The sequence below is a fragment of the Mirounga angustirostris genome, unplaced genomic scaffold (genome assembly GCF_029215605.1).
Source record: "Mirounga angustirostris isolate CCGP_5_RB_7025 unplaced genomic scaffold, mMirAng1.0.hap1 SCAF_5, whole genome shotgun sequence".
NCBI lineage: Eukaryota > Metazoa > Chordata > Mammalia > Carnivora > Phocidae > Mirounga > Mirounga angustirostris.
In genome coordinates this window covers 103,667,029-103,688,368 of record NW_026991713.1, presented here as the reverse complement: position 1 = coordinate 103,688,368, position 21,340 = coordinate 103,667,029, and the positions used below count along the sequence as shown (strand labels likewise).

The following is a 21,340-nucleotide window of genomic DNA, read 5'->3' as shown; positions in this document are numbered from 1 at the left end:
AGAGAGGAATGGGGAGGGGCAGAAGGAGAGGGAGAGAGAGAACAACCCTGAGACCATGACCTCACCTGAAATCAAGAGTCGGACGCTTAACTGACTGAGCCAACGAGGCACCCCATCACATATTTATTTTAAATGACAAGCTCCTCATAAAAATATTATTACTCTTTGATCCACTAGTTTGACTCTAGATGATTTAGGAAAAGTAAATAAATGAAAAAATAAAGGCAATATATAAAAGCACTTTTTTTTTTTTTAGATTTTATTTTCAATGAAAGCCCTACTACCAGTGTTAGTGACCTAGGTGAAAAGGTTTTTATGGTAAACCAAAAATTTTATAGCAGTGCTACTGATTTTTATTTACTTATTTTTTAAAGATTTTATTTATTTGACAGAGAGAGACACAGCGAGAGAGGGAACACAAGCAGGGGGATTGGGAGAGGGAGAAGCAGGCTTCCCGCCAAGCAGGGAGCCCGATACGGGGCTCAATCCCAGGACCCTGGGATCTCGACCTGAGCCGAAGGCAGACACTTAACGACTGAGCCACCCAGGCGCCCCAGTGCTACTGATTTTTAAAAGAACTAGAAACAGGGGTACCTGGCTGGCTCAGTTAGTAGAGCATGCGACCTTGATCTTGGGTTGAGTTCGAGCCCCATGTTAGGTATAGAGATTGCTTAAAAATAAAATCTTTAGGGGCGCCTGGGTGGCGCAGTCGGTTGAGTGTCCAACTCTTGGTTTCAGCTCAGGTCGTGATCTCAGGGTCATGGGATTGAGCCCCGCATCGGGTTCCCTGCTCAGTGGGAGACTGCTTTTCCCTCTCCCTCTGCCCCTACCTGCTGCTTGTGCTCTTGAGAGTGTATTCTCTCTTTCTCTCTCAAATAAATAAAATCTTTAAAAAAAAAACCAGTGAAATAAAATCACAAATAATTGATTATAACTATGTAAAAACTATGTATACTGACAACGATTAGAAAATAAGAAAATAAGGAGCAGCTGGGTGGCTCAGTAGGTTGAGCATGCAGCCCTTGATTTTGGCTCAGGTCATGATCTTGGTGTCGTGGGCCTGAGCCCCGCATCAGGCTCCACACTCATCAGGGAGTCGGCTTCTCTCTCTCTCCCTCTGCCCTTCCCTCCACTCACTGTCTCTCTCTCTAAAATAAATGAATAAAGCGGGCGCCTGGATGGCTCAGACGGTTGAGCGTCTGCCTTCGGCTCAGGTCATGATCCCAGAGTCCTGGGATCGAGTCCCACATTGGGCTCTCTGCTCCTTGGGAGCCTGCTTCTCCCTCTGCCTCTCTCTCTCTGTCTCTCATGAATAAATAAATAAAAATCTTAAAAAAAAAAAATTAATGAATAAAGCTTAAATTTTAAAAAAAGAAGAAAGTAAAATATGTTCTGTAAGTTTGGTTATAAATTATAAATTAGGGGTGTCTGGCTGGCTCAGTCAATTAAGCATCTGCCTTTGGCTCAGGTCATGATCCTAAGGTCCTGGGTTCGAGCCCTGCATTGGACTCCTTGCTCAGCAGGGAGCCTGCTTCTCCCTCTCCTTCTGCCTGCCACTCCCCCTGCTTGTGCCCACTCTCTCTCTTTCAAATAAATACATCTTGGGGCACCTGGGTGGCTCAGTCGTTAGGCGTCTGCCTTCGGCTCGAGTCATGATCCCAGCGTCCTGGGATCGAGCCCCGCATCGGGCTACCTGCTCGGCGGGAAGCCTGCTTCTCTCTCTCCCACTTACCCTGCTTGTGTTCTCTCTCTGGCTGTCTCTCTCTGCCAAATAAATAAATAAAATCTTTAAAAAATAAATAAATAGGGGCGCCTGGGTGGCTCAGTCGTTAAGCGTCTGCCTTCGGCTCAGGTCATGGTCCCAGCGTCCTGGGATCGAGCCCCACATCGGGCTGCCTGCTCCGCAGGAAGCCTGCTTCTCCCTCTCCCAATCCCCCTGCTTGTGTTCCCTCTCTTGCTGTGTCTCTCTCTGTCAAATAAATAAAATCTTTAAAAATAAAATAAAATAAAATAAATAAATAAAATACATAAAATCTTTAAAAATAAATAAATAATAAATTAAATAATTGGTATCTCTTAGGAGTTTTTAAAGTTATTTTGCCGGGGCACCTGAGTGGCTCAGTCGGCTAAGCATCTGCCTTCGGCTCAGGTCATGTTCCCAGGGTCCTGGGATCAGGCCCTGCATCGGGTTCCCTGCTCAGCAGGGAGCCTGCTTCTCCCTATCTCTCTGCTGCTCCCCCTACTTGAGCTCGCTCCTGCTCTCTCTCTCTGTCTAGTAAATAAATAAAAATCTTAAAGAAAAAGTTATTTTGATGTAATTTTGTTAAAATAGCAACCTATCTTGGTGTACTTAAAATATGATTCAATATTTAAAAACAGAATACAGCAGGGTGTACCTGGGTGGCTCAATCGGTTAAGCGTTCAACACTCAATTTCGGCTCAGGTCATGATCTCAAGGTCCTAGGATTGAGCCCTGAGCCAGGCTCCATGCTTGGCGTGTAGCATGCTCAAGATTCTCTCTCCCTCTCCCTCTGCCCCTTCCCTCCACTCCCCACTGCATGCATGTGCTCTCTTAAAAACAAACAAACAAACCAGAACACACCAGTTAGTCACATTTAAGTATTTAAATTAGCAATATGAGGACACCTTTTGTCATCCCTACTGTCAGAATGGCTACTGGATTCCATCATTTCTGAATTCTTAACTCTACCCTTTTTTGAGCTAGAATGGAAGCAAATAGATAAGAACCACCCCCAGTAGAAACCAATAGATAAGAATATTTATGATGATATTACATCTTAATAAAGAAAACAAATTTAGACACCAGCAACTGTTTTAACTTTCATTCGGTAAACTATGTACAGAAAAACATATCCAACTTCACAATATAAAAAATTATGTTAGAAACTCTCTTAAGTCTATCAGATATAGGGAGACTGCATGGCTCAGCTGGTTAAGCGTTGGACTCTTGATTTCAGCTCAGGTCTTGATCTCAGGGTCGTGGGATCAAGCCCCCAAGATCAGTGCAGAGGCTACTTAAGATTCTCTTTCTCTCCCTCTGCCACCCCTGACCTCCCACCCCCCCCCATGCACATGTGTGCACTCTCACACTCTAATAAATAAATAAATCTAGAAGTTAAAATATTTTTTAAAAAGTCTATCAGATATATAAATCCATTGTTTAAATCTAATATCCTTGAGAAAAGTCAATTCAAGAAACTTTTTTTTTTTTTTTTTTAAGAAACTTAACTTTTAAAATAATTATGTAGGGATGCCTGGGTGGCTCACTTGGTTAAGCATCTGCCTTTGGCTCAGGTCATGATCCCAGGGTCCTGGGATTGAGTCCTGCATCGGGGCTCCCTGCTCAGTGGGGAGCCTGCTTCTCCCTCTGCCTGCTGCTCCCCCTGCTTGTGCTCTCTCTCCCTCTGACAAATAAAATCTTTAAAAAATAATAGTGATAAAAAATAAAATAAAACAATTATGTAATTCCAATCTCTGTCTTGTTAAGCATGAAATTTTTTTAAAAGCTTTTATTTATTGGGGCGCCTGTGTGGCTCAGTCGTTAAGCGTCTGCCTTCGGCTCAGGTCATGATCCCAGGGTCCTGGGATCCAGCCCCGCATCAGGTTCCCTGCTCAGCAGGAAGCCTGCCTCTCCTTCTCCCACTCCCCCTGCTTGTGTTCCCTCTCTCGCTGTCTCTCTCTCTGTGTCAAACAAATAAATAAAATCTTAAAAAAAAAAAAAAAGGCTTTTATTTATTTATTTGAGAGAGAGAAAGAGAGCTCCAGCACAAGCAGGGGGGAGAGGCAGAGGCAGAAGGAGAAGCAGGCTCCCCTTGCAGCAGGGAGCCCGATGCAGGGCTTGATCCCAGGACCCAGAGATCATGACCTGAGCCGAAGGCAGACACTTAACAGAATGAGCCACCCAGGAGCCCCAAGGATGAAATTTCTAGAGAAAGATAGAATTCCATTTATTTACATGTACTTAGTACATTTTTACATGTACCAACAGCACTCATTTAAATTACCAGACCCTTAAAAAGCATTAAGCCTTTTCTGGGAATGGATCAGGGGGTAGGAAGGGATGGGGTGAGGAGTTATTCTTTAAAAGATTGTTAGTATTATTTGATCTTATAACCACAGATACAAATTATGTAGATATATGTATTTTTATATGTGAAGTAATTACTACCACTTAACATAACCACCATGAGTCAAAGACAATACCTTGGGGCGAGGAAAGATGTTGCTCTTGTAGCTTCTCCTGAGAGAGGAGTCCCAAGTAGCTGAGAACAACATACTTCGTTTCATAGTGAAATCCTAGAGGCACAGTAGTAGAGGACGCCATTGAATTGGAGGGCAGAGCTCCAGAAGTCTACTTATAGATGTGTAAAACCTAAAAAACATAAAAAGTTATTTTTTCAGTTTAAAGTTTGCTACATGCCAGTACATTTCCCCATTGACTGAAATTATTCAACTTAATACCAAAATAAGTATTTCTCAGGCTTTTCTTCTCAGTAATTTTTAAAAATTGTAACTTTAGTTTACTTACAAGTCAGAATTTATTAATTCAGACTTCAGATCAAAAGCAAATTTCTCTTTCCATCTCTCCCTAGTTTCTGTTTTCACCTATGTGGCAAAAACACTGGCTATACCCCCACCTTTCCCTTTACCCCAATATATATTCTCTTATTTCTTTTAATAATAAAGCCTCCTGAGGCACCTGACTGGCTCATTTGGTAGAGCGTACAACTCTTATCTCGGGGTTGTGAGTTCAAGCCCCATGCTGGGTGTGGAGATTACTTAAAAAATAAAATCTAAATACATACATACATACATACATACATACATAAATCCTCCTAAATTCTAGCTAGGTCCATGGCCACACAACTGCAGACCACATTTCCCAGTTCCTTAGCAGCTTCATGTGCCAAATGATTAGCCTGAGTCAGAGGAATATGAGCAGAAGTTGTGTGTGCAATCCGTGGGCCTCTTTTTAAAGATTTTCTCTTTCCTCCTTGCTATGGTTTAGAATGTGAATATGGCAGACAACCAGTTCTGACATGCAAACAAGGACACCACTTTAGGGGATCGTAAAGTAACAAGAGAGAAGGATCTGGGTCCCTGAACGACCACGTGCAGCAGAGCCGCCCTGCCTGGACTAACCACCTCAGGACTGTCATTTAAGGCACTTCATTCTGAAATCTCTTCATTCGGCATCCTAACTTGTACCCTAATTAATACAACTACAACTTTTGCCTCTTCACATGGACTTAGTAGCTGTTTTACCTACCAAATGCCTTAACAGTTGTTTCAAATCAAAAATTCTTATTAAGGAGTTTCCAAATAACTGAGTTTTTTTTAATTAAACAATAATACTAACTGCTTTAAGATCTCAGGAAATAGCCAGTAAAAGAAAAATTCAGGTAACAACATGAAAAGGAGACAGGCAATGTTGACAAAATTTAAGATCTATAAGCAAACTAAGAGAAATGTCTAAGAGTGGGGCGCCTGGGTGGCTCAGTTGGTTAAGTGACTGCCTTCGGCTCAGGTCATGATCCTGGGGTCCCGGGATCGAGTCCCGCATCGGGCTCCCTGCTCGGCGAGGAGTCTGCTTCTCCCTCTGACCCTCCCCCTTCTCATGTACTCGCTCTCTCTCATTCTCTCTCTCTCAAATAAAAATAAATAAATAAATCTTTAAAAAAAAATGTCTAAGAGTGATAAACAATGAAAAAATACATGCAGAATTTATTTTTTTTTTAAAGATTTTATTTGACAGAGAGCGAGAGAGGGAACACAAGCAGGGGGAGTGGGAGAGGGAGAAGCAGGCTTCCCGCGGAGCAGGGAGCCCAATGCGGGGCTGGATCCCAGGACGCTGGGATCATGACCTGAGCTGAAGACAAACGCTCAATGACTGAGCCACCCAGGCGCCCCCATGCACAATTTTAAATACACAAAAGGAAACAGTGGCTATATAAAGAGATAAAAAGGAAGAATAACATAAAAATATGCTTTGAATGGTTAAATACCGTCTTTTAAATATTGCACTAGGATTTCTTTTGATAGCCTATGTAAATACTGATAATAGCAACCATAAATGCATTTTTTAAAGTCCCTATTGTTTCCTACCTTCACGGAGCAATGCTACCAAATTGTATCAAAACATACATGAAATCAAACAGTAGGCCTTAGACTGCCCTGTTCAACTTTAAAAGTTTATCAACTTCAGGGGCGCCTGGGTGGCTCAGTTGGTTAAGCAACTGCCTTCGGCTCAGGTCATGATCCTGGAGTCCCGGGATCGAGTCCCGCATCGGGCTCCCTGCTCGGCGAGGAGCCTGCTTCTCCCTCTGACCCTCCCCCCTCTCATGTACTCTCTCTCATTCTCGCTCTTTCAAATAAATAAATAAATCTTGGGGCGCCTGGGTGACTCAGTTGGTTGAGCGACTGCCTTCGGCTCAGGTCATGATCTTGGAGTCCCAGGATCGAGTCCCGCATCGGGCTCCCTGCTCAGTGGGGAGTCTGCTTCTCCCTCTGATCCTACCCCCTCTCGTGCACTCTCTCTCTCACTCTCTCTCAAATAAATAAATAAAATCTTTAAAAAAAACAAAAAAAGTTTATCAACTTCAGAAAGTATTTCAAAATTATTACTACATACCCCAAAGAAAGGGAAAAAGTGTCACAGCTTACATCACAGGAATAAAAGCCACACCCGCTGTGTAATTACAGGGTGCTTTACTCTTAAAAAGCTCAAAATATTTGATACTTTTACAGTTACCATTTAATAGTGACAGAATTTCAAGTTTACAAATATAAAAAGGGATACCCACAAAGGTAAAATAAGTTTTCTGAGGCCTATCAGTCAGGTATTAGCTAGCACGGTGCTGTAATGAACCTTTGCTTTTTTATTGTATTTTTTTGCCTGCCTGCCATCTGAACCCAATTTCCTTTATAGGGAGCATCCAACATTGCGTCAATCTCGATAGGAAACAGAAATCTCCCAGCCCCCACTGTAAAAGCTAAAATGAGGTCGATTTTTTTTCTTTCCCATTCTCCTGTTCTGCGGCATGTAGGGTATGTGATGTAGGTTCAGCCAAGTCAGAGACTCCTACTAGCATCGAGAACGTGGAAAAACATTTAAAGATAATTCATGGAGAAGGTTGTGGTACTAAGTCAGCAGAGGCAGAGGCTGCAGATCCAACAGCAGTGTCCTAACTCTTCTGTTCCTTGGCCTGATCCCTGTTGAGTCTGCAGCCAAGTCTCCCTTGGTTCCTGCCTGTTTCCCAAACCTGATTTTCCAGCTTCCCATCCATTCTGTGAGCTACCCAATGCCCTTTTCCTAAGTTCCATTTCTGCTTAAATAAGCTAGAATGATTCTGTGGTGTTGGTAACCAAGAGCTAACTGGAACAAGGGCCAAGATGGAACCTAATTTTCTTAAAACTTGTGAGGCAGTTCCCCAACAACTATAACACACTACTTTCATGTGAAGATTACTAGGCTGAATTTATAGTTTAGAAAAATCTTTAAAGTCCTCATATCGACCTAGTAATTATATCTACTGAAACAGAACGCAATGCCTTCTGATAATTTTGTATGTTCATTCAACACACATTTCTTAAGATACAAGGTACTCTACAGATATTAGGCATAAATTAAGATAAATCACCTGCCTTCTGGAGTTTTTGACCAAGCAGAGGAAAACGAAAATATGCAAATAAATCTGAATAATAAAGTTCTATGATACAAGTTAGTATCCACAGAATAGGAGAGGGTAACCCAAAAGAGGAAGCAGGAAAGTTTCTCTGGGAAAGGGAAAAAGTAAAAATCAGGAAAGGCTTTATCAAGTAAAATCTGAGCCAATCTTGGAACATGAGTAGGTATTCACTAACTGAACCAGCTTAGGGGGATGAGACAGGGATGCATTTTAGATGTAAAGACCAGGAAAAAGCATAGAAGCGTTTTGAAACAGCATAGAACATAAAAACTAAGGAATCTGACATGGTTAAATCATAAGATATAAGGGGGATGAGGCTCAGCAGGAGTAAGCAGCAGTCAACAACTGGTGTGCTTTGTATACCATGGGATTCTGGAAAGCTTAGGTTTTATCCTATAAGCAAGGAATTATTTTAACCATGTTCATGAACAAACCCCCTAAAACTGTATGCAAATTCTCTGTGCATGACCATTTTTTTCTAAAAAGAAAAATCATTCCATTTCTTTCGTTTCTCAAATTAGATCATGATGTAAAACAGGCTAAAAACTACTATAGAACACTACCAGGAACTATTGAAAGGTTTCAAGCAAGAAAAGCATTCAACAGATTGTATTCTAGAAAAATTATCCTGGAGATGGTATGGAAGATTAAGAATAGAGATTGGAGGCAAGGACACAAGTTAGGGGAATATTGGAAAAATCTAAACAAGATGTATGTGAGGCGTAAATTAGAGCAAGAACACAAGAAAGAAGGGGATGAATAGGAAAAATATTAAGAGCTTCAAAGATTTGTTAAACTAACTCAGTAAGAGTACTCCAGGCAGCTGTAGGGAAAGTGGTGTTATTCCTATTTCTCAAATCAGATAATATAGGAAGAGCTGGTTTAGGAGAGGATAATATGTTCACTTCGGGGCATACTGAATTTAAAATACCTAGTTGTCCAGGTGAAGATGTACAGCAAGAGGTTGGATATAAGAGGTCTTATACTAAGAGCTCTGGACTGGAAATAAAAAATTGTGCTCTGCATAGATAAAAGTCAATGAAATTATCTAAGGAGACTGAATACAGAGTTAGTGACTTCCAATGGGTAGGAAGTGTCAAAATTTTGGGTAGGAGTGAGAGAGGGTATTACAGGTTGAAAAACCCATATTCAATAGATAGTTTCACACTGGAAGGGAAACATTACCTCTGTTTCCAGATTACAAAGTATAGAAAATAAAGCTCAGCAAATCTTCAATCTTCTTTGTTTTTTCTTCAATCTTCTCTGTATCAATGACTCAGTGCATGGATGGGAGAGAAGAATAAATGCACCCATCACTCCCTACTGCAAGCACCACCACCAGAAGAGGAGCCAGGGAATTTTTTATTTATCAAAAGGAGACATGGTTTAAAAAAAAGTGTCAAGAAATACTGGTTTCATCTGAAAAAGAAACACCATTAGAATTCAGGGCAAAACTAACATTTCAGGGGTCATCAAAAGATGAGAAGCTGGCAGAGGTGACCTCCACGTCTGGATCGGAACAGTCAGAAAGGAAGGAAGAAAAACAGGAAAGAGTGTGTTTACAGAAGTCAGGGAAGGAACTTCAATAAGAAGGTAGTGAAGAAATGTATGAAATGTAACAACACACCAAAAAGAATGAAAATGTCAGGGTAATGATCCTTGACTGGACAGTTCTATTTGACAGCCAGGGGCAATAGCAAAAGGCAGGGAGTTACAGACTGAATGGGAAGTGAAAAGGGAGAGAAAGGAGTTTTAGTCTATTCTTTCAAAGAAAGAGCCTGGTTGGATGGGGAGAAAAGAACAGAGGCCAGAGAGAGAGATGAGTTTAAGAGTTCATTTGTTTTGTTTTTGTGCACAAGAGTCTTAAGCACGTTTACACACGCTGGAGGAGGAGCCAATGAGATATAAATACAGAAAGCAAGGAATAAATTATGAAGTGAAGTTCCAAAAGAGAGGGGAGAACAGAGCAAATCAGTAACAAAATTTCAGCTTTACAAAGTCTTAGAATTTTTTGGCAACAGGAATAAAGAAGTACTCACATTTTGAATAACGCTTTAAATAAAAAATTGATGTTCTCAAATTTGTTATATTCAAATTCCTGTATTTATCAAAAATCTGTATCTGAAGACAATTTTAGTCATTCTCCAACCCAGATGCCATAGAAAAAGCATAGTTCACTGAATTTCCAAATTTGATTTTTAGCCTAGTGCTCTTCAAATTTTCTTACAAATCCCAATTGCCTAACCATAAATGCAATCTTAATCATGGATTTCATAATTTTCCATCCTCCACACTCACTGTACTATTTGCAATAAAGTCCTCAGCTCTAGTATAAATGTTAATATCCATACCACCATATATTTGGTGGATGATTATATTCTATTCAATCATTCTAACATTTTTCAATGATTCACACTAATGGAGAAGATGATAACACAAAGTGCCATCATTTAAGTTCAGTACACAGTTTTTAGGCTTTAAATGTATATTGGAGGGCGCCTGGGTGGCTCAGTTGGTTAAGCGACTGCCTTCAGCTCAGGTCATGATCCCAGGGTTCTGGGATCGAGTCCCACATCGGGCTCCCTGCTCTGCGGGAAGCCTGCTTCTCCCTCTCCCACTCCCCCTGCTTGTGTTTCCTCTCTCGCTGTGTCTCTCTCTGTCAAATAAATAAATAAAATCTTTTAAAAAATAAATAAATAAATGTATATTGGATAATCTAGTTATAAACATACCAGACCTAAATATTACAGACTTACAGTATTAAATATCTATCCAACTTCTAATTTAGCTTGAGCTTCCAGTTGTAGAGCAACAGAACAGCTCATTCACGCCTGTGATTAGGTGGTGGGGTAAGACAGACCCTAGGAACAGTATTACACATCTAGTGTGTTTTTATTAAATTATAGAACAAGGGCATTGAGAATACACGAAATGTAAACTCCACAACTACTAAGGGTATTCTGGGAAGAGAGGGCATGCACTTCCTTTGCAACATTCTGTGGTGCAGTCGGCATACTGCACAGTGGGCTCTTGCATTTCGAACAAATATAAATAAATTACATCTCCCTGAGACCTCTATTTCTGAAGGATTCTTCCATGTGTTGTCATAGTATGCTAGAAGGAAAAGGTAACAGTCTCAATTTTATTGATGGAGAAACAAGAATAGACAATTTATTTGCACAAAATCACACAGCTAGGTTAACAGTGCAATCACTTGGTTAGGTACATCGTCTTCAGTTCTCTTAGCCTTTAACTGCATACACTCAACGCATATTTACTACATGTCAGGCAATGTGCTGGGTGAGAAGAATGCAGAAGTGAAAATACTAACAATAACAGGAGGAAGAAATGGTAGACGAACAAGGTGTTTTTTCAAACAGACTACTGAAAGGAGCAAATTTGTCAATTTAAGAATGGGGCCAGGGAAAAAAGAAAAAGACAAATCAGATGAAAGGTAAATATGATCTGAGATCACCACCCAGAGTTTTCCTTTAAGCAGGGTACAGTGCTCAAGTCCACCCCACTACTGCCTTACCAACACAGAGTGCATTTCATATATAAGACATCTCAAGCTTCTTTTTATTTATTTTTTATTTTTAAAGATTTTATTTCTTTATTTGAGAGAGAGAATGAGAGAGAGAGAGCACATGAGAGGGGGGAGGGTCAGAGGGAGAAGCAGACTCCCTGCCGAGCAGGGAGCCCAATGCGGGACTCGATCCAGGGACTCCAGGATCATGACCTGAGCCGAAGGCAGTCGCTTAAACAACTGAGCCACCCAGGCGCCCTCAAGCTTCTTTTTAAATGGTAAGAAGGACATAGCTACTTTTACTCTAAATTTTGTCTAGTAGACTCTTTTAGAATTCAAATTAGGTGTAAGTGCTCTCGGTATCCAGGTTTAAATATAGTTTTAAATATAAAAAGTATTGGGAATGGGGCACGTACCAATAAACTCTTGGTATCCAAAAGTTTAAATGTAGTTTAAATATAAAAACTATTGGGGATGGGGGTGGTTCAGTAGGTTAAGCATTTGCCTTTGGCTCAGGTCATGATCCCAGAGTCCTGGGATCGAGCCCCACATCGGGCTCCCTGCTCTGTGGGGAGCCTGTTTCTCCTTCTCCCTCTGCCTCTCTTTCTGTCTTTCATGAATAAATAAATAAAATCTTAAAAAAAAAAAACTATTGGGGTGCCTGGCTGGCTCAGGTGGTGATTAATACTTGCAACTTTTGATCTTGGTGTTGTCATGAGTTCAAACCCCGTGTCAGGTATAGAGCTTATTTAAAAATAATAAAAATTTAGAAAATAAATAAATAAATATAAAAACTATCTTTTGCACAAATCTAACAAGCCACCGAATATGGCTAAGTGTTAGCCAGTTGTTCCTTTTTCTGCCTTACACCTTTCTTTTTCTGCTCCTCTATTAAGTTACAAGTAGTTGTCAGCCAATGGACAGCCTGAGGAAGCTTAGGGTAACTTAATCCTACGTTTATACATTCATTTGGTGGCATCTCCAAAACCAGGCACAAATAAAACATCCATGATCCTTCAGTAACAAATGTAACATCCACAATTTGCAATAAATAGTTTGCTTTATTTTTTTTAACCAGACTTCTATCGTGAATAGCAGTGTAAATTCCAGGATGCTAGCACTGATAGTACTATAGGAATTAAAGCAACATTTTATGAACAATAACCAGAAGGTGGGCAGCACTATTAAATTCTACTTTAAATTCTTATGAAAAGCAAATGTGCAGCAACATGAGAGTTTTTTGTAGTTGTTTCCCAAACTTGTCTGATCATGATCACCTTGGATGTTTGTGGAAAACAGAAATTTCTAGTACCCACTTCAGGCATACTATTTAGAATACCATGGCTATATCATATTCCTTAACCCCACAGAGCTAAAACAGAAACACATTTACAACTTAACATGTTTTAATTAAATTATTTCAAGAAGCTTTGTTTTTAGACCATTTCCATCCACTAAAATTATAACGTAATAAAACTGTTATATACCCCAGTAATAGAGATGAACAGATCTATAATCCCAGTTTACAAAAAGAAAAATAAAAATCCACAGATAACTCAATCACAAACCAAAACTCTGAATTTTAAACATTAACAAAGTTTTGGGATTACCAGACCTCTAGTCATTGGTGACCTGAGTATGGAGTTTGTTTCAAGTTCCACAATTACCATCAAGTCCTGTAACTTGCATTTTTTAAGATCCATACTTTATTAGTCCCTACAGAATTCTAGGACTTCCTCTAAAATAAGAGAAGTAGGGCACCTGGGTGGCTCAGTCGTTAAGCGTCTGCCTTCGGCTCAGGTCATGATCCCAGGGTCCTGGGATAGAGTCCCACATCGGGCTCCTTGCTCAGCTGGGAGCCTGCTTCTCCCTCTGCCGTTCTCTGCCACTCTGCCTACTTGTGATTCCTCTCTCTCTCTGTGTGTCAAATAAATAAATTAAATCTTTAAAAAAATAAAAGAAGTAAAATTAAATAATCCTAATAAAAATTGTGAAATTTTAAAAAATTTACCCCACCCAGCTGCAAAATGCAACTTGGCAAGGGTATCACTTTTAAAACTCAGCAAACATGGGGGCGCCTGCGTGGCTCAGTTGGTTAAGCGACTGCCTTCAGCTCAGGTCATGACTGGGATCGAGCCCCACATCGGGCTCTCTGCTCAGCCGGAAGCCTGCTTCTTCCTCTCCCACTCCCCCTGCTTGTGTTCCCTCTCATGCTGTCTCTCTCTCTCTCTCCCTGTCAATTAAATAAAATCTTTAAAAAAAAATAAAATAAAACTCAGCAAACATGAAATATTCTAGTGTAGGGAGTCCCTTTCATTCTGAAACATGCTTAACTGAAATACTCTAGTTCAATCTTGTTTTAAGAGCTGCCCCAAAATGTTTTCACTCAGCAGCTGGCATTCAAAGATAATGTACTTATAGAGGAATGCCTCACTCTCACGCTCCCCACAGGTACAGTCTTTCACAATAATAAGGCTTCCCATGTATGTGTAGATAGCTTTATAAAAGGGAAGCATAAAATTCAGTTGCTCTGTCCCACTCCCAGGTATATGCCAGAGACATGAAAACACAAGTCTACACAAAAATTTGCACATGAATAGTTATAGCAGCGTAATATTTAACAGCCAAATAGTGGAAATAACTGCCCATCAACTGATGAATAAAGAAAATTGGTATATACATACTATGGCATATTGTGGCCATAAAAAGGACTGATACATGCTATCACATGGATGAACCCTGAAAACATCATGCTAAGTAAAAGAGGCCAGTCACAAAAGACCACATATTGCATAATTCTGTTTATATGAAATATCCAGAATTGGTCAATCTATAGAGACAAAGTAAGTCAGTGGTTGCCTAGGTAGGGGAGGTGAGGAAGAGTGGGAATAAAAAATGACTGCTAATGGGTACAGGGTTTCTTTTGGGGGTGATGAAAATTGTGGTGGTGGTTGCGAATTCTGTGAATATACTAAAACCGTTTTTAAAAAACCCATCAAATCGTGCAATTGGTGAACTGTATGTTAGTTATATCTCAAGGTGTTAAAAAAATCAGCTATTCTGAAAATAGCCCCCTCCCTTCAACGTTGTAATATATATTAAATAAGAAATCTTGATGACCATTTATTTGGAATAAGATACGAATCAAAATGAAATTGAAATTGAAAAACTGATAAAAAGTAGGACAGCAAGACTGTTTAAAACTTGTTTTTTATGGCTAAGATATTTTATAAGAGAAATATATTTTTAAAACAAGATTATTGTTGCAAATTACTTGTCCTAAAAGTTTAGTGTTATGAGATATTTAGTATTTAGTACTGATTAACTGATGTGCTAGAGAGCACATCTTTTCTTCACAAAACTGGTTGGACTCAACTTTATATATCCTTCAACTAAATTCAACTACTGGGGTACAAGCCTCCAAGAGAAAATGAATCATTAAAAAAAAAAAAAACAAACACTGAAAATAGTACCTAGCCAATCAGAGTAAAAGGATTTTCAAACCCCTTCTTGGCCTATTATCAAATAAAGAATATTTCATAACGGCTTAGTTTCAATTTGCAGATGCAAATGTGCACTGTGCATTTATCCAACTATGTATATGAGATGTAAATAGTTTACTTCCTACAAAAACATTTGCTTAATTTTCTGGGAGATAAAAAAAGAAGGTACTAGAAGGGTGTGGCAACTCATCCAAGGTCACAAGAAGTCAGGGCAGAGATCAACATTGTGGTTTACACCCAAACCTCCGGAGGAAATCTCACTGACAATTTCGCAAAAAGTCTTTGTTTGTTTTTGCTTTACATCATAAAGCAAAAAAAGGGGGGAGAGGGAAGGTTACCGTCGGTTCAGTTTAAAACTTCTAAATAGAGACAGTGCAATAGCTACTTTAAATAAACAAATACTGGTGCGGGGAGTGGTTAAGACAAAGATCCCAGTGGGGAGCTTCCAAGAATAAGAAAGCAGATTTTTCTAAAAAATAAATAATAGTAATGATGGGTGTCAGAACAGCAGTGAATAAAGGATAAAAAATTTCTAACAATCTGGGAGAAAAACCAACTAGGACTGGCAGAGATAATCTATAATCATTCTAAACGAATCGCATGAAACCTTTCCCTCAACCAAAAAGAAGTCCACGATCCCCAGCCTGGTCCTAAAAATGGACACGGGTTTTCCACGTGAAAGTCTTTGTGGGGAAGACCGGCGGTGCAGGACAAGGGCCGAGTTCCTCCGCCTCTGGCAGCCCTCTCAGGAAGCCCCGCTCAACAAGCGTCCGCGGCGGGACCACGCTGGACAGGTCCGGTTACAAAGAAATGGACCCCTCAACCTTTGAGAACCCTCAGGCAAAGGAGCGCCGGTACACACACACTCTCTGTCACTCACTCACGCGTCGTCGGAACCACTGGGGAGGCGGTGGATCGGCAGTCTCGGACACCTTCCTGCCCAGTGAAAACCGCCTGAGGAGCTGGATGAGGATCCAACTCTGCCTGCCCAGAACCCCTCTCCCCTCACCTGGCCCTGGCCCCTTGCCCCAGAAGAGATGGAAGGGGCGGCGGCGGCGGCGGCGGCGGCGGCGGCAGTCGTTTCCGACAGGGTCCCCCAGCGGCGGTGGCTGCTTCGACCCGCGGCCCTAATCTACCGCCGCCGCCATGTTGGAAGGTGAGGTCACCCCCGGCGTGCTTCCGTCACCGCCAGCGTCGGGGAGGACGTGGGGCACAGAGAAGCGCCGGAAAAGGGGTGGCTCTGTTCTCCTGAGCGGAAGCACGGATCATAGAGGCCCGGAGGTCTCTTCGTGCAGACGTGACCTGGAAGAGCCGACCTCTCTTAGCCCGCTCTTACCAGGAGCTGCCCAAATCTATGATTCCCGGGGTGGTGGAGGTCTTTGAAGACTGGAGGACGGGAGGTGGGATTCTAAGGAATCAATCCTGTGGGGAGAGAAACAGGCAGTTCCCGCGGAAAGGAGCATTGCTGCTGCCACAGAATGTTCTGTGGATGTATTGAGCAAACAAGTATTGAGGTTTAAGTGTGTGTAAGCGAACGTGGTAGAGAAGTGTCAGGAGAGTTCAAGAGAGCTGCCGAGTTCGCAGTCAATTGTCGGGGAAGACGGTCATTAAAAGTTGGGAAATTTTTCTAGCCTTTGGGGGTGAGGTGGGGGTCAAGAGATCATTCTAGGCGGAGGGCCCTGCCTGAGCACAGGCACTAGAGCGGTAAAGGAAGTCTTCAGTAGTACCCATTTTGTTCACAGCACCTAGCACAGTTCCCAGAACAGAATGTGTGTTAATGGATGTTTGTTTACTTGAATCCAAGCGTCCTTTGGGGGAGTCACTGAAGGTATCCAGTTAAGAAGGTGTATCTAAACCATACTTTAGAGAAACTGAAATGTCTGTGATGTACATGAGATAAAGTGAAAGGAGAGCGATGAAGATGAGTTGGGAGGCTGTTGTAAGGAGCCAGATCAGAAGTGATAAAAACATAATGAGGAGTGACTGTTAATGGGTACAAAGTTTTTTGGGAGAGGTGATGAAAATATTCTCAATTGATATTGATGACAGTTGAACACCCTGTGAATATGCTTTTAAACCATTTATGTATATACTTTAAATAGGTGAGTTGTATGGTATGTGAGTTTTGTTTCAATAAAGCTGTGAAAAGTAAGTGCTGAAAACCTGAATTGATGTGAGGGTGGGTGGGGGTGGAAGCAAAAATGTTGGAGCTCGTGTTACAAGAGCTTTAAGCCTGAGCAACTGATAGAACAGTAGTGCCATTAATAGACAAATTGGATAAAGATTTTGAAAAAAAAAAAAAAAGTCTTAGTAAGCTAATAAAACTTAAATACCCCTAGTGGTACCTAATAACCAGTTGATATTTACATTTCCTCAGTTGGCCAAGTAATGGCTTTTTTTTTCCCAAGTAATGGCTTTTATAGTTTGCTGTTGTTGTTTTTTAAGTAGGCTCTATGCCCAACATGGAGTGTGAACTCAGGACCCTGAGATCAAGAATTGCATGCTCCACTGACTGAACCAGCGGTTTTTCAAACCAAAATCATGCATTTGGTTGTTACATCTTTTGTTAGTCTCCTAGCTTTTTAATAACGTTGACTTTTTCAAGCGTATTCACACAATGGAAATTATTCAGCAATAAAACAAAAAGGAATAACTGGTATTGTGAAAATTAATCAAAGGAAACCTCATTTAAAATAGAGTCATTGGGGGTGTCTGGCTGGCTCACTGGAAAGAGCATGCATCTCTTGATTTCAGGGTCATGAGTTGGAACCCCAGGTCGGGTGTAGAAATTACAAAAAACAAAAAAAACCTTTGAAAATAAATAGGCAGATGAAATGGAGTCAGAAGCCAGAAGGAGGAGCGCTTATGCCCTATCAATCTGTCAATTGCAGATCAGATAAGAAAAGGGGTGGAGGGTGGGGAGGTGTGGCTGGCTCAGTCCTTGGAGCATGAGACTCTTGATGTCCAGGTTGTGATTCTATTCCCTCGTTTGGTATGAAGATTACTTTAAAAAAAAATCTTTAAAATAATCTTTAAAAATAAAATCTAAAGGGGTGCCTTGAGTGGTTCAGTCAGTTAAGTGTCTGACTCTTGATTTCAGCTCAGGTCTTGATCTCAGGGTTGTAAGTTCAAGCCCCACGCTGAGCTCCACACTGGATGTGAAGATTACTTTAAAAAAATAAAAAGGGGGGTGCCTGGTTGGCTCAGTCGTTAAGCGTCTGCCTTCGGCTCAGGTCATGATCCCAGGGTCCTGGGATCGAGCCCCACATCAGGCTCCCTGCTCCACGGAGAGCCTGCTTCTCCCTCTCCTACTCCCCCTGCTTGTGTTCCCTCTCTCACTGTGTCTCTCTCTGTCAAATAAATAAAATATTTTAAAAAATTAAAAATTAGGGCGCCTGGGTGGCTCAGTTGGTTAAGCGACTGCCTTCAGCTCAGGTCATGATCCCAGGGTCCTGGGATCGAGTCCCACGTCGGGCTCCCTGCTCTGCGGGGAGCCTGCTTCTCCCTCTCCCACTGCCCCTGCTTGTGTTCCCTCTCTCGCTGTGTCTCTGTCAAATAAATAAATAAAATCTTTAAAAAAAAAAAAAAAAATTAAAAATTAAATAAATAAATAAATAAATAAATAAATAAATAAATAAATAAATAAAAATAAAAAGACTTAGGGGCACCTGGGTGGCTCAGTGGTTAAGCGTCTGCCTTCAGCTCAGGTAATGATCCCAGGGTCCTGGGATCGAGCCCCGCCCGCATTGGGCTCCCTGCTTAGTGGAAAGCCCGCTTCTCCCTTTCCCACTCTTCCTGCTGTGTTCCCACTCTCGCTGTCTCTCTCTCGCTCTGTCAAATAAATAAATAAAATATTTAAAAATAAATAAATAAATAAATAAATAAATAAATAAATAAAAAGACTTAAAAATAAAATTTAAAGAGGCACCTGTTGTGGTACCTGGGTGGTTCAGTCGGTTAAGTGTCTGCCTTCTGCTCAGGTCATGACCTCAGGGTCCGGGGATGGAGCCCAATTCCCCCCATCTCCCTCTGCCCTTCCCCCTGCTTATGTGCGCTCTCTCTCTCTCTCAAATAAATAAAATCTTGGGGCGCCTGAGTGGCTCAGTCATTAAGCCTCTACCTTCGGCTCGGGTCATGATCCCAGGGTCCTGGGATCGAGCCCTGCATTGGGCTCCCTGCTCAGCGGGAAGCCTGCTTCTCCCTCTCCCAATCCCCCTGCTTGTGTTCCCTCTCTCACTGTGTCTCTTTCTGTCAAATAAATAAAATCTTAAAAAAAAAAAAAAGAAAATACCATGTGAAGGAACCTGGGTGGCTCAGTCGTTAAGCGTCTGCCTTCGGCTCAGGTCAGGATCCCAGGGTCCTGGGATCGAGCCCTGCATTGGGCTCCCTGCTCAGCGGGAAGCCTGCTTCTCCCTCTCCCAATCCCCCTGCTTGTGTTCCCTCTCTCGCTGTGTCTGTCTCTATCAAATAAATAAATAAAATCTTTTAAAAATAATGATAATGGGGCGCCTGGGTGGCTCAGTCGTTAAGCGTCTGCGTTCAGCTCAGGTCATGATCCCAGAGTCCTGGAATCGAGCCCCGCATCGGGCTCTCTGCTCCGCGGGAAGCCTGCTTCTCCCTCTCCCACTCCCTCTGCTTGTGTTCCCTCTCTCACTGTGTCTCTCTCTGTCAAATAAATAAAGTCTAAACATTTTTTTCTAAAAATAATGATAATAAATAAATGAATAAAGGGGCATAGTTGGTTAAAGCATCCGACTCTTGGTTTCGGCTGTGGTCGTGATCTTATGGTCATGTCCTTGAGCCCAGAGTCTGTCTCCATGCTCAGTGCAGACTCTGCCTGGGATTCTCTTCCTCTCTCTCTGCCCCCCACCCCGTGCTCACATGCGCACTCTCTTTCAAAATAAATAAATAAATTTCTTTAAAAATACAAACTAAAATTTTTTAAATTTTTAAAAAGGAAGAGGGGGTGGGGCACCTGGGTGGCTCAGTTGGTTAAGCGTCTGCCTTTGGCTTGGGTCATGATCCCCGGGTCCTGGGATAGAGCTCCACATCAGACTCCTTGCTCAGTGGGGAACCTGCTTCTCCCTCTGTCCCTCCCTTTGCCCCTCTCCCTGCTTGTGCTTTCTCTCTCTCTCTCAAATAAATAAATAAAACCTAAAAAAAAAAAAAAAAGGAGGGGCGCCTGGGTGGCTCAGTTATTAAGCGTCTGCCTTCGGCTCAGGTCATGATCCCAGGGTCCTGGGATTGAGCCCCGCATCCAGCTCCCTGCTCAGCGGGAAGCCTGCTTCTCCCTGCTTCTCCCTCTCCCACTCCCTGCTTGTATTCCCTCTCTCGGGAATTAATTTATAAATTAATAAAATATTTTAAAAAAAACAACAAAACATTGTGTTGAGTGAAAGAAGCCAGACACAAAAATGTACAAATTATGTGTTTCCATTTATATGAATTTCAGGAATAGGCAAAATTAGTCAATGGTTCTAAAAATCAGCACACTGTTGCCTAGAGGCAGAAAGTGTGCAATTGATTAGAAAGGAACTTTCTAGGGTAATAGAAATAGTCTGTATCTTGATTGGGCTGGTGATCACACATGTATCAGAAGTCATGTAATTGTACTTTGTAGGTTTATGCAGTTTATTTATTTTATTTTTTATTTTTTTTTAAAGATTTTATTTATTTATTTGAGAGAGAGAGTGCAAATGAGCATAAGTCGGGGTCGGGGGAAGGGCAGAGGGAGAGGGAGAAGCAGGCTCCACCTGAGCTGGAAGCCCCACCTGTGGCTCAATCCCAGGACCCCAGAATCATGACCTGAGCTGAAGGTAGATGCTCAACCAACTGAGCCACCAGGCGCCCCAGTCTAGGCAGTTTATTGTATGTAAATTTTTAATTAAATTTTTTTTCTTTTTTCTTTTTTTTTTTTAAGATTTTATTTATTTATTCATGAGAGACAGAGAGAGAGAGAGGCAGAGGGAGAAGCAGGCTCCCAAAGAGCAGAGAGCCTGATGCAGGACTCGATCCCAGGACCCTGGGATCCTGACCTGAGCCGAAGGCAGACGCTGAGCTGAGCTGAAGGCAGACACTTAACCATCTGAGCCACCCAGGCGCCCCAATTAAAAAAATTTTCTTAAGATTTTATTTATTTATTTGAGAGAGAGAATGAGAGAGAGAGCACAAGAGGGGGGAGCGGGAGAGGGAGAAGCAGACTCCCCACCGAGCAGGGAGCCGGATGCAGGAATCGATCCAGCGACTCCAGGATCATGACCTGAGCCGAAGGCAGTCGCTTAACCGACTAAGCCACCCAGGCACCCCCAAATTTTTTTATTTTAAGGTTTTATTTATTTGGGGCGCCTGGGTGGCTCAGTCGGTTAAGTGTCTGCCTTTGGCTCAGGTCATGATCCCAGGGTCCTGCGATCGAGCCCCGCATCTGGCTCCTTGCTCTGCAGGGAGCCTGCTTCTCCCTCTCCTTCTGCTGCTCCCCCTGCTCGTGCTCTCTCTCTGTCTAATAAATAAATAAAATCTTAAAAAAAAAAAAGATTTTATTTATTTGTCAGAGAGAGAGAGCAGGCAGAGGGAGAAGCAGGCTCCCTGCTGAGCAAGGAGCCCAA

General features: G+C 41.8%; 2 protein-coding genes across 23 annotated transcripts in view; one reads left to right on the top strand and one right to left on the bottom strand.

The window, feature by feature from the left end:
• Positions 1–15,887, bottom strand: part of BCL2L13 (BCL2 like 13) — a 103,311-nt gene extending 87,424 nt beyond the window's left edge. For 18 of the 21 annotated variants that reach the window (XM_064591775.1, XM_064591776.1, XM_064591768.1 and 15 more), the window contains exons 1-2: positions 15,748–15,887; positions 4,225–4,393 (exon numbers count right to left, since the gene is read on the bottom strand). In XM_064591775.1, the coding sequence (XP_064447845.1) occupies positions 4,225–4,345 (121 nt within the window). In that variant the 5' untranslated portion in view covers positions 4,346–4,393; positions 15,748–15,887. Of the gene's footprint in view, positions 1–4,224; positions 4,394–9,748; positions 9,892–12,996; positions 13,132–15,747 lie in introns of those variants that run through there. The other 3 variants (XM_045874149.3, XM_045874148.3, XM_064591772.1) reach the window with 3 other exon arrangements.
• Positions 15,761–21,340, top strand: part of ATP6V1E1 (ATPase H+ transporting V1 subunit E1) — a 47,294-nt gene continuing 41,714 nt past the window's right edge. The window contains exon 1 of one of the 2 annotated variants that reach the window (XM_064591788.1): positions 15,761–15,894. Coding sequence is in view for 1 of the 2 variants with exons in the window: in XM_045874145.3 (XP_045730101.2) it covers positions 15,776–15,894 (119 nt within the window). In the remaining variant the exon portion in view is untranslated. The remainder of the gene's footprint in view (positions 15,895–21,340) is intronic. The other variant, XM_045874145.3, reaches the window with a different exon arrangement.